At 42.1% G+C, this 13,035-nt stretch overlaps 2 protein-coding genes across 4 annotated transcripts in view; one reads left to right on the top strand and one right to left on the bottom strand.

Moving 5' to 3' along the window:
• Eif2ak4 (eukaryotic translation initiation factor 2 alpha kinase 4) overlaps nt 1-2,554 on the bottom strand; it is a 115,612-nt gene extending 113,058 nt beyond the window's left edge. For 2 of the 3 annotated variants that reach the window (XM_029567909.1, XM_008842309.3), the window contains exon 1: nt 2,323-2,554. In XM_029567909.1, the coding sequence (XP_029423769.1) occupies nt 2,323-2,466 (144 nt within the window). In that variant the 5' untranslated portion in view covers nt 2,467-2,554. The remainder of the gene's footprint in view (nt 1-2,322) is intronic. The other variant, XM_029567910.1, reaches the window with a different exon arrangement.
• An 87-nt stretch (nt 2,555-2,641) lies between these two features.
• Gpr176 (G protein-coupled receptor 176) overlaps nt 2,642-13,035 on the top strand; it is a 162,567-nt gene continuing 152,173 nt past the window's right edge. Inside the window, exon 1 of the mRNA XM_029567914.1 lies at nt 2,642-2,757. The gene's annotated coding sequence lies outside the window, so the exon portion shown is untranslated. The remainder of the gene's footprint in view (nt 2,758-13,035) is intronic.

Raw genomic sequence — 13,035 nt, 5'->3', positions numbered from 1 at the left:
ATAAAATACACATGTTTAATTAGGGGCAGATATTTGTAACATATTACCAGAAACATTAATTCTCCTAACACATATCTAGGTTTTTGCAAGAAAGAAAGCAGTCCAGAGAGTGGAAAAATAAATCAATGAGCATGAACAGTTCAAAGAACAAGGAAAAAAAAAATCAATGATTTACAAACAAAGGTGGTCGACATGCTTTCTAACTAAAGAAATATAAATGACAATGGGACATGTTTCATTCACCTACAAGCTGAAAAGCATGACGCACTCGATGTTGATGAAGGGGAAAGAGGAGTGCACCATATACAACCACTGTCCAGGCAGAGGCAAGGGTTTGCAATGCCCACCAAATAAGTGAGCAGACCATTTGCTGATATGGAAAGCTAGCCAAGAAAGTTGATGTGAATTTTTAAACATCCTTAAATTACTATATATATATATTGGTCTTTTTGAGACAGGGTCTCTCTGTAGCCCCAGATGGCCTTGAACTCACAGAGATCCACCTACCTCTGCCTCCCAAGTGTTGAGACTAAAGGCATGTGCCACCATACCCAGTTTACAAAATATATTTTTAATGGCTGGTGCCCAAACTTTTTTGTATTCAAATTAATTTTTGATATAGACCCTAAAATGTTTAGCTATTTCTGAATGATATGCTATAAAACTGAACTTATGTCTCTTAACATAGCCCCCTAAAAGTTAAAAAAAAAAAGTCTGATCTGAATTTTTTGGCAGTAAATTTGGTTTGAAATGACATGAAGTAATTAATAGTCTTTATTCTGTTCCGACTGCCATTGTATAGGCACACATTTCATAGTTTGAGTTTTGGCCACGCCCCCAGGCATGAAGGCACTGGCTGCTATATGAAGGTCCTCTCATGACTGGACAAGAACACTGCTGGATTCTGAAAGCCATCAGGCCTCAAGGGCTCTGGATTCAGGATTGTGGATCTGAAAAATCTTTCCCTCAAGAATGGCAGGTGCTATTAAGTGCTTGTTGCAGGAGTGACTCTGATTCATCAGTATGAGCATCAAGTAATTGCCCAGGAGGCCCATGAAAGTGTGGGTGGCTATATTCCCTATGCTCCAGGGTACTACTTACAGCTTGTTTGTGTATATAAAGGCCACCAGCTGTCAATTCTTGGGCTTATAGGGATCAGGTGTAAATTCATGGGATTAACAGCATCATTACCTAAAAGTAGCTGCCTTTTCTCTTTCCATTTTCCTGCAGTGTTTGGAAAACAACAAAAACAAAAAGCTAAAATAAATAAGCTGGCTCTGCATGAAGTCCCCTAACCCCTAACCCCTATCCCCTTGAGTCCCCTAAACATTTTGTGATACCTGTTTTGACTGTTTAATTGTCCTACTTCCTACTTCTCTGGAAACAGAGAAGTTGCCAGATGATCCCTAGCTTATCTTACTATTTATCATAAGTATGTATAAACAGTACAAAAAGTTTCAAGAAATTCAAAATTAAACACTAGAAAAGTAAGCTCTCTGAGGGCAAAGTTTTGTCTGGAGCTGCGTTCCCATTTCCTAAATTAGCAGGTATTTAAGGAAGAAGCACATTGGGTTAGAGGAAGAATCGTTTGCCCCGATAGTTCCAGGAGAACCCATTTCTTGAGGAAATTCTACATATGGAGGTAAGGCAGCTACTGTAAACTGACGACAGAATTAAGGCTGATGAAGGAAAGCAGTACTTCCAAAACAACAAAACTCAGAAACATTTTAGTCTGGCAGATGGGCTTTTCAAGGACAGGGAAAAGCAGTCAGCAGCATATAGTGCATCTATCTGTTCCACAAAAAGGAAAGCAATGTTTTAAATCAAGTATCACTTAAATAGATGTAGATACAGTAAATGCTCCATTGCAGCTACAGGAAATGCATTATATACCCATTTTACGCCAAATGCCTCAGAGGAACGTACAGAAAATTCCTCCACACCGGAAACAGGATTTTTAAAGTGCAGGGTTTTGAATACACTGTGAGAGCTGGAAGTTGAGAGCAGAGAGCATTGTGAGGCCTGGACCAACGCCCCCAAAGCATCCCCAAAACCAAGTAGCACTAGAGTGTGCTGTAATCCACCTTGAAGGCTGGGGGCGGGGAAGAGGAAAAGGCTGGAAGGCGGCAGGGATGTTCCGGGTGTCCCCGGGAATACAAGCGGTGCTAAGTGAAAAAGCAGCCGACCTGGGGGGAAGGCAGCTCGTGGTGGGACTGAAAGATTTAAAGGGTCGCCCCGATCTGGAGGCGCCCGGGCTCCGGCGGCGGGCTGGGGAGCCGGGCAGGGGTAAGTCAGCTCAGGCCAGCCCAGCCACGTTCCTACCCGTCCGCGCGCGTCAGGCCGCACGTTTTGGAAGTCAGAGCCGTAAATGGCTTCCAGGGCTTGCAGTTCGTGGTCCTGTCGCTGCGAATAGCTCTCCTGAGGCTCAGCCCGGCCGCTTCCGGAGGCTCCGCGGCCCCCAGCCATGGCTACGCAGGGGCTACGGAGCCGCGGCCTGCTGAAGGTCCAGAAGGGCTCAAGAGCCCGGCGGCGCAGTGCCGAGCTCAGGGCGGGGCCTCGCGCCAGAGACTGGCCTGGGGGCGGAGCCCGGTGCGGTGGACTGGCTGGGGGCGGGGCCCTGCGCCTGAGGGGAACCTGGGGACCGGCATCACGCGGGAGACGATCTCGGGGCGGGTCTAGCCTAGCTGACCTCCTTGAAGGCGGGGCTCCGAGCTGGTGAAGGACTGGTAGGCGGGACTCCGAGCTGGAGAAGGACTGGTAGGCGGGGCTCCACGCTGGAGACAGTGGGCTGTGGGGGACGACGTTGAGGGTGGGGCGCCCATCTACCGACCCTGGAGGACTTCCGGTATGAACAAGGCGGGGAGAGAGAGCTTTCCTCGCATTCAGCGGGAGGGACTTGCAGGTACACGTCGGGGAACCAATCACTAAGGTGGGAATGACAAAGACAAATTAATTTTTGCAAAAAGTCTGTAATAGACACAGGTACAAGAACTCCTCCACCCTAGAGAGGCTAGTGAGGAAATTTTTATAGGGCAGTCTGATGAGTTATGAGGTCACTTATCTCGATTATCCTTCCCACAATGAGACTACTCTGTGGAAAAACCGCAAACACTATACCCCTTCCAGACTATTAAACCTCACTCATCCCTTGAGCCATCAACTGAATTATCCTCATGCGTGCCTTCTGGCCCAATATTCCCCATCTCTGAGAGTCTTCCCTATCACCTTGCATTTTCAACTGAAAAGTTGCTTTGCCTCTCAGGCATCTTTTTAAGATACATTCCTGCGAGGAGAATTACAATGTTACCCGCCCAGTTCAGCTAGTGTAAACCTGTCTGCCCTCTTCCCTTTTACGTTGTTCACTCAGGGCATCTTGCTGTCATTTATTCCCTGGGTTCGGGCCAGAGACCACAAAAGCCTCTTAAACCATCTTTTCCGTCTCTTCACTGGAGACCTGTTCCCGTTCTAGTGCTTCCTGGCTAGGTAAATGGTGGTGCCATTTGGCAGATGGAAGATTCTGGATTCCCTTTCTCTCATCTCTCGCTTTCCAATTGTTACCATTTCTTGAGTTTGCTCCTAAGCTCCATCTCACTGCCATTAAATTCAGGCCACCACATCTTCACTGTGCTCAGCCTCTGTCGTCATCCTTGCCCTTGTTAAGCCACTCTTCTCATCGCAGCCAAAGTTATGTTCCTCTATCACAAATATGGTCCTATCACGCCAATCTCTAAAGGTCTTCTATTTTCCAATTGGTCTTTTGTATTTAAACACTCCATGCATTATGGAATTTTCAAACACTTAAAATCAGAGGAAATATAATAATCCCTCTGTACTCATCACCCAAGTCCAACAACTTTAGCTATCGCGCCAATTTTATTTCATCTTTTCCTCCCCCAGGAACGTTTTATATATCAAACATCGTATTATTTTTTCTATAAATACTTATATATGTATCTGTAACAGAAAAGGACATTGGTAGCCAATATAAGGTCATCTTTATGCCTTAAAAAAATTTTTTTTTGAGACAGGGTCTCCCTGTAGCCCCAGCTGTCCTGGAGCTCATTATGTAGACTAGGCTGGTAAAACTCACAGAGATCCGCCTGCCTCTGTATCCAGAGTGCTGGGATTAAAGGCGTATACCACCACGCCTGGCTATGCCTTAAAATTTTAACAATTTCCATCTGGTGAAATGGCTCAGCAGGTAAAGGCACTTGTCACAAAGCCAGAGGAGCTGAGTTCCATCCCTGGACCACCCCTTAATAGAGAGAGCTGATTCCTCCAAGTTGTCTTCTGACCTTCTGACACTTGCCCTCCCTTACAAATAAGTAAACAAACAAATAAATATTATTTTAAAAGCTGATTTTTTAAAATGTAACAATTTATTTTGGGGAGGGGGAGTTGTTGGGGACTGAACCCAGAACTCTAAGGATGTTAAACATATAGTCTACCACTAACACTCCAGAATGATACAATAATTTCTTAGCATTTAATACCCAATCTATGCTAAAAACTTTCCATTTGTCTCAAATTAGAATCCATGCTGGATGCTGAACCTAAAAAGGATATAATGAAAACAAAGCCAGAATTGGAAGGGGTCTGTGGATAAGATGGCAATGTTATGTCAATGTTAATTTCCTGACTTTAATGGTTATACAGTGGTCATGTAGAAAAGGGTTCCTTCTTATCAGAAAATTTTCACTGCAGCAATAATAGATAGTAGAATATCAAGTAAGCAATTTGCTCCCAAATGATTCAAAAAGAGAAAATAAGCATAATGCCTGATGACGACCAATGGAGAAATTAAGTGAAAGATACAGGAAAGTTCTCTGTGTGATTCTTGCAACATTTATGCGTTTGAAAGTAGTCTATTGTCAAAATTTCAAAACAAGAAATAGAAATTGTCAAATATTCTTTCTCTCCCCCCACCCAGAACTGCCCCAATTATATTTGTTATAATTATTAAACTAGTTTACATTAGGGTTCAATATGTATAGTCTGTGGATTTGAATAAATAGCAAATGTCATCCTTCCACTAATAGTTCCATATGCCCAACAGTCCCCTGTGCTTCACCCCCTCATCTCACAGACAATCCTCATTAGATTTTGGTAGTTGGATGCTGAATATTTGTAAGAAACAAAGAATCATCAAATGTCACAAAGCACTAAGGCAGGAGTTACCAGTATATCTAAAAATCCTCTCATGAGTCTTTTTGTAGAAGAGAAAGGGGTCCAAAGAGTTTTAAAAGGGTTTATTGTTTTTGCTGCTGTTATCACAGCTTGATAGAAACAGGTCAGATACTATTATGAATTTGTAGTTAAATCACTGCAAAATCATATTTCTCTCTCTCTCTAGCACGTGCACATGCGTGCGCACACGCTCATCCTCTTGAGTCTGAATTTCTATTAACTGCTCTGCTTCTCTGGTAAGACGACTAAAATAAATTTCAAACAATCAAAATGGAGGACTGGAGAGACAATTCAGTGATTAAGAGCTGGCTTCTCTTTCAGAGGTTCAATTCCCAGCATCTACATAGTGGCTAACAACCATCCCTAATTCCAGTTCCAGGGGATCTGATGCCCCTCTTTTGGCTTCTGCAGGTATTATACACATGCAGCGCAGTTACATACATGCAAGAAAAACTCTCATACACATAAAATAAGAATAAATAATTTTTTTTTGTCTTTTTGAGACAGGGTCTCCCTGTAGTCCCAGCTGGCCTGAGCTATGTAGACCAGGCTGGCCTTGAACGCACAATGATCTGCCTGTGCTCTGCCTCCTTCGTGCTGGGATTAAAGGCAAGTGCCACCATGCCCGGCTAGAATAAATACTTTTTAAAAATCAAAACAGGGTTAGGGATGCAGTTCAGTGTTAAACTGTTTGAATACTATATATGAGGCCCTAAGATCCCCACCACTGTAAACAATATATATATATATATATATATGAAAACAAAGAGGAAAGTGCAAGATGCAACAGAGGACAGGCAGTAATAGGAAAAGGACATTAGAAGCAAAGGATGGAAACTATTCTTGTTTTCAAAAGACCTGCTTCATTGATGTTATTGTTGCCTCCTGGTGGATCTGAATACTACTCAGTGGCACTGTCTGGTGGGCCAAAGCATGCATTTCAGTCAAGCAAATGCAAACTTCCAACCCAGTTCTACTTCTGAAGTACTAGGGGTTGAATTTAGGACCTTGCACATGTTAGGCAACCATTCTACCCTGAGCTATATCTCTAATTCTCTTTTTTTTACTTTGAGACAGGGTCTCATTAAATTGCCTGGGCTGGTCTTGAGCTCATTCCATAGCCAAGGAACCTGTGATCCTCCTGCCTTAGCCATCTGAGGAACTGGGATTATAGGTCTTTATCACCAGGCCTGGCTCATTTCCCCTACTTCTGATGTTTGTCAAATTGCTTCACCTTCCTGAGCCTGAAACAGGAACAATATTTACCTCTCACAGTTGTCAGGAGGGTCAAATATATTTGTTTGTTTGATGTACTGCAGTGGTGGGGTTATAATTCAGGCCTTTAAGTATGCTAAGCAGTTACTCTAACACTGAGCCACAACCCTAGCTCAACAAAACCTTTTAGCACAGTGATTAGCTCAAAAAAGTGCTTTTTAACTGGTGCTATTCTCCTAGTTCAGATTCCAGTGCCTAATATGGGACTCCCTCCTCTGTATTCCTGTGACAAGCATGCTACCCAGGAATTGGCCAATGCAATAATACCCTTCTTCTGAAGAAAAGCTGCAGCACAGTATCTGGGCAGTTAGTCTAGGTCACTTTCACAAGCAAGTTAGGAAGGCTCAGGGCATGTCTTGAGGTCAAAATGTCAGGTCAGGCTCCCTCAATCTCAGCACTATGAGCATGTCAAGGCAGAAATTCTGCTGTGGGGAGCTGTCTTGCACACTGTAGTGCTGAGTGGTGTCCCTGGCTTCTGTCATGTGTTCACTGTGTAGGCCAGGCTGGCCTTGCCCTCAATCATTGTGTCTTAATTTGCATTTTTCTCATGACTAGTAATGTTGACCATCTTTTCTTTTGCCATCCAGGCATCTACTTTCCATCCTGATCTTTGGTGCATTTTTTTAAAATACACTTGTGTTATAATTGAGTTTTGAGAGTTCTTTATACATTCTGGATGTATGTCCTTTGTCATACATGTGATTTTTTTACCTTCAGTCTGGGCACAATGTTTTTGAGAAAACAAAGATGTTCCTTTTGGGAGAATTAAATTATCAGTTTTTTCTTTTGTGAATCACATTTTGTTGTCAAATAAAAAATATTTTTTTCTTCTGTGAGTTTTATAGAATTTGGTTTCCCGTTTGGGTGTATCATTCAGTTTTAGTTAAAAAGTTTGGACTGGAGTTACAGTTCAATGGTAGAACATATGCTTAGTATGTGCAATGCCTCGGGTTCCATCAGAACCACACACACATACACACAAAGTTAAACACATATCTACTATCTAAGCAGTACCACTGTAAGGCATAGTACTTTTGAAAGATATCTGCCCAACAAAAATGAAAGTATATGTCCACAAGGAATCATATATAAGAGAGCACAATGTGAGAACACATACTATATGCTTCCATTTCTGTAATATACTAAGAAACACACAGTGATAGAAAGAGGATAAATTCTGGCCTATGGATAAGGAGGACATTGAGGAGTTGGAGAGAGGGAGTCCAGAGGAGCAAAGAGCAACTCTTGGGGGGTGATGTATGCATCCATTATGGTGACTGGTGCTCCTTCATGGGTATACACGTCTCAAACTTATCAGGGTCAGCTTATAAAGCACCTTCCAGGCAAGTGCAAGGCCATGTGTTTCCTGAGCATGGCAAAGTAAAACAAAATGAAAAAGAAAACTCCAACCTGTACAATTAAAATATAATCTGTTACATGTCTGCTATACCTTAATATGCCATTAAAAGAAATTCTTTTGTTTATAGTAGCTTATCAATTTAAAATACAAAAAAGTCATACACATTACTTTTGGTTGCTGTATGTACACTAAAAGGTTAATTCAACAACTTTGGGAGGCACAAACTCCATCTATTTCAAAGAATATCCTGTCTGATAAGAATGTCTTTGTACACCTGAAGTCCACAAGGTAACTTGTCATGATACTTCAAGATTTCCTTATTTGGGGCTGGAGATAGCTCAGCACTTAAGACAGTACTTGCTGCTCTTGCAGAGGACCCAGATTTGGTTCCCAGTACCCACACTGGGCAGCTCACAACCACCTGAAACTCCAGTTCCAGGAGATCTGAATCCTTCTTCTGGCCTATATGGGCAACTGCATGCATTTGATGTTCATACAGACAAGCAGACATGTACACATACACATAAATAAAATAAATAGAAATTTTAAAGATTTCCTTATTCTCTAAATTCTTCCTTTTTTCTTCTTCCTTCTTTCCCCCCTCTCTTTCCTTCCCCTTTCTCCCCCTCCTTCCCTACCTCTTTCCTTCCCTTTTTCTTTTTTCTTTTCTAGTACTGACAATTGAACTCAGGGCCTTCCACATACTAGATAAGTGCTCTACCACTAAGGTACACCCCCAGCCCCCCCAAGAACTTTGGACTTGGTCTTCCAGAGAAGAGTCTACTCCTCCACACTTTCCCTGTTTTCCCAAACTATATATCCTGGTCTTGCTGCTTGTTGACTTACTAAGGAAAAAAATGCCCACATTTTGGTCATTGTCCTCCAAATTTTAAAATAACAATCTCTTTCCTCTTCATTTTAAAAAGATACTGTCATTGGATAGAGAATTATGAGTCAACTATTCTTTTCTTTCAGAATAATAAAAAAGGTTGTGCCATTTTTAAAGAGATTTTTAATTTTTGTTTGGCACATAATAGCTGTGCATATTTACGGGGCATAGCAATATGATATTTCAGCACAGGTATATAATGTGTAAGGATCAGATCAGGGCAAATGACATTTATCACCTCTAACTTTTAAAATCTCTTTGTGTTTGGATGTTCAGAACATTCAAAATCCTCTCTACTAGGTATTTTTGAAAGTTACAATTGGTGCCTGTGTAACCTACTGTGCTATAGAACATTGGAAGTTATCCTTCTTATCCAACTGCACTCTCTGTGTGTGTGTGTGTGTGTGTGTGTGTGTGTGCACATGCACGTGTGTGTGTTATTTGTGTATGTGTATATGTTTATGTGTGTGCAAATGCACTGGGGCTAAGGCCTGAGGTTGACATCTGGTGTCTTCCTCGCTCACTCTCCACTGTATCTATTGAGGCAATGTCTTCACTGAACACAGGGCTTGCTGTTTTAGCTGGTCTGGACAGCCAGCTTGTTCTGAGGCTTCCTTCTCTGCCTCCTGTGTGCTGAGACTACAGGTGGGCTACCACACTCACCCAGATGAGCCATCTCCTCAGCTCTCCCAGACCTCTTAACCATCCCCTCTCCATTTTCTTCCTCTTACCCTTTCCAGCTTCTAGTTACTGTAATTCTACTCTCTACTTCTGTGAGCTCAATGTTTTTAGCTTCCACATATAACAGAGAACATACGATATTGTCTTCCTGTTCTTCCTCATCTAAATGTCCTCCAGTCTCATTCATGCTGCTACAAATGACGGGATGGCATTATTTTTATTGTGGAACAAGATTCCATTATATAGGTATTCCACGTTTTATCTATTCATCCATTAATGGATGCCTGGGTGGATTTCGCATCTTGGCTATTATGAACCAGAGGTGTGATAAGCAGAGGTGTTTCTTTGAAAGATTGATTTCATTTCCTTTGGATGTATGCCCAGTAGTGGGATTGCTAGAGTCTATGGTAGTTTTATTTCTAGCATTTTTTAAATTTCCACATTGTTTTCCATAATGGCTGTACTAATTTATACTCTCACCAACAGTGAGTTATCTTTTCTTGGAATACAAGCATTTTTTTTTTCTTTTATGAGACAGGGTCACACTATGTACCTCTAGTTGACCTAGTACTCACCATGTAGACTAGGCTAGCCTCGAACTCACAGAGATCCAGCTGTCTCTGCCTCCTGAGTCCTGGGATTCAAGATCTGTGCCACCATGCCTGATTTATTTTTCTTTTTGATAACGACCATTCTAACTGGGTGAGATGATATGTTGTGGTTTTGACTTGCATTTCCCTAATGACGCTGAGCATATTTTCACATACTTGTTTGTGCCATTTCCTTCTGACGTACGTGGTTCCAGTGGGAAACTGGAAGTCATTCAAATTATTTTTCCCCTATGAGAAATGTGGCATGCTCTTGGGCTCCTTTCAATATTTTTTTTTCAGTGTATTATTTAGATTCAGAAGCTTAGTGATGACAGAGCTTAGTATGGAGTCTCCCTAAGTTCATGATATTTTGTTGTTGCTAAATATAGAGTTTCCAGTCATTACCTCCTTGGATACTGTGCTGGATAGCTTTAGTGTCAACTTGACACACCTGGGTTGAGGGAGCCTCCATCGGGGAATTGCCTCTATTGGACTGGCCTGTGGCCATGTCTGAAGGGCATCTTCTTGATGAGTGATGTGGGAGGGCCCAGCCCACTGTGGGTGGTGTCACCACTGGGCAGGTGGGCCCGTGTTGCATAAGAAAGCAGGCTGAGCAGGGGCCAAGGGAGCAAGCCAGTAAGCAGTGTTCCTCCATGGCCTGTGCTCCAGCTCCTGCCTCCAGGTTCCCGCCCTGAGTTCCTACCTTGGGCTCCCTGATGAACTGCGACCTGGGAGATGTAAGCTGAATAAACCCTTTCCTCCCCAAGTTGGTATTGGTCAGAGTGTTTTGTCACAGCAATGAAGAACAAACTAAGACAGATAACCTTTTGGATCTGTTCCCCTCCTTCCATTCTGGGAGGTAAAGGTGCTTGTGATTTCAGCTCTCTGTGGCCTGGCAGGCAGGAGTAGGAGAGGCAATGCTGTTTCTGCTGCTCCAGACGTAGGAAATGAAAATTACTCTGTTTTGTGAGTATTCACATATTTATGTACCCAAATGAGTTTTGCCATCTAAATTTTGGACTAAGTATACACATTTATTTGAAAGCTATGCCATTACCTCCAAGTTAGATTATGAGTCAAAGCCATATGTCGTCTTTAACTGAAGAAGTAAACTCACTCAATTTACCAGAATTTGTTCTAGATTACTTTTGACTCTGACCAAGAAATTAAATTTTATTCTCAAAGGACATATTTATTATGGAGAGGAACATAGCTTCTGAATTTAACTATAAAAGTGGAGTTTCAAAAAGAGATTGAGAAGTCCTGGAAATCTCTAACAACTACATGGATTCCCAAGATGACCTCTTTGAGGATCACAGTATTCACAAATATTGTAGTTTTGGTACATTACCTGTGGAAAATAATAGTCTGGGCTAGAGTTGTAGCTTAGCAGTATAGTGCTTGTAGCTTAGCAGTATAGTGCTTGCCTAAGATGTGCAAAGTCCTTATTTTGATCCCCAGAACTGTGAAAAAATAGTTGCTTTATGATTACTACATGTATGTATGTGCCTATGATTATGAACCTTAAGCTGGGAGGGAAGGAAAAGTGTTCAACCTCACACTTCTATTACATTCTTGACAAATTTCATAGCAAGTGTGTAGGTGAAAATGTTATTAAAATATATTTGTAGATTCAGATCCATGGAGAACCATTCCCTGATTGACATATTGGGAAGATCTGGACTACACAAAGGACTTTATTAACATCTTTTAAACAGACATTTGCTTCAATGGTAATTTAAGAGAGTCATCAGAATTAACATCAGCCTGATGATGTGAAGGTTAGATTCTGCTTGTTGTTTTTGTTTGGGGACTGGATCTTCCTTTACAGCTCACCCTGGCCTCAAATTTACAATCTTCCTGCTGCAGTTTTCTGGGATTATAATGATGCACCACTATGCTTGGCTAAATTCTGGACTTCTAAATATTTTTTTTAAAGATCTATTTTACTTTTAATTATGTATATACGTGTGTGTCTCTGTATAGGTATGTACATGTGAGTGCTGGTGCCTGCAGAGGCCAGAGGAATCAGATCTTTCTGGAGCTGGAGTTAAAGGCTGTTGTGAGCTGCATGACATGGGTGTTGGACCCTAACTCGTGCCCTTTGCAAGAACAATATGAGCTTTTAATCACTGAGACATTTCTCTAAGCCCCAAATATTAAGCAAATTTTTATGAGAACCACTCTGTCCTTTGCTAATTGAAAACTGACTGACCTGGTATGGAGGACCATGTCTATAACCTTCACACTGGAGAGGTAGAGAAAGAATGGTGGGGAGTTCAAGGTCATCCTTGGCTACATAGTGAGTTCAAGGCTATCCTGAGCTACAAGAGATCCTTTGTCACCCCCCTCAAAAGAAAACAATGAAAATAAGTGATTCTGGGGGCTAGAGAGATGGCTCAGTGGTTAAGAGCACTGGCTATTCCTTCAGAGGACCTGGGTTCAATTTCTAGCACCCACATGATGGCTAATAACTATCCTAATTCCAGTTCCAGGGGAATCTGACACCCTCTTCTGACCTCTGCAGGCATTGCATGACACAGGTGTACTCATACACATGCAGGCAATACACTCATACACATAAAGTAAAGATAATAGGCAGGGCGTGGTGGTGCATGCCTGTAGTCTAAGTGCTTGGGAGGCAGAGGCAGGCAGATCTCTGTGAGTTCAAGGCCAGCCTGGTCTACACAGTGAGTTCCAGGAAAGCTGGGGCTACAGGGAAACCCTGCTTCAAAAAAAAATTTTTACTTATTATTTTATGTGTATGAATGTATTGCATGTGTGTGAGTGCACCCGTGTCATGCAATGCCTTGGAGGTCAGAAGAAGAGCGTTGGATTCCCCTGGAACTGCTGTTAAGGATGGTTCGTAGCTGCCATATGGGTGCTGGGAATCGAACCTGGGTCCTCTGCAAGAGCAGTCAGTGCTCTTAACCACTCAGCCCCCAATAAAATATTTTTTAAAAAGAAAATAAGTGATTCTTTTAAAATACTGGGTCCGTTAGGTAGTATTTCCCTTAAATCTACAGAGAGAATTTTAAAAAATGTTGGAAGAT

Source organism: Nannospalax galili, unplaced genomic scaffold (genome assembly GCF_000622305.1).
Source record: "Nannospalax galili isolate Female #2095 unplaced genomic scaffold, S.galili_v1.0 scaffold1400, whole genome shotgun sequence".
Lineage (NCBI taxonomy): Eukaryota > Metazoa > Chordata > Mammalia > Rodentia > Spalacidae > Nannospalax > Nannospalax galili.
Note: the sequence above shows the minus strand (reverse complement) of the source record. Positions and strands in the feature narration are given on the sequence as shown.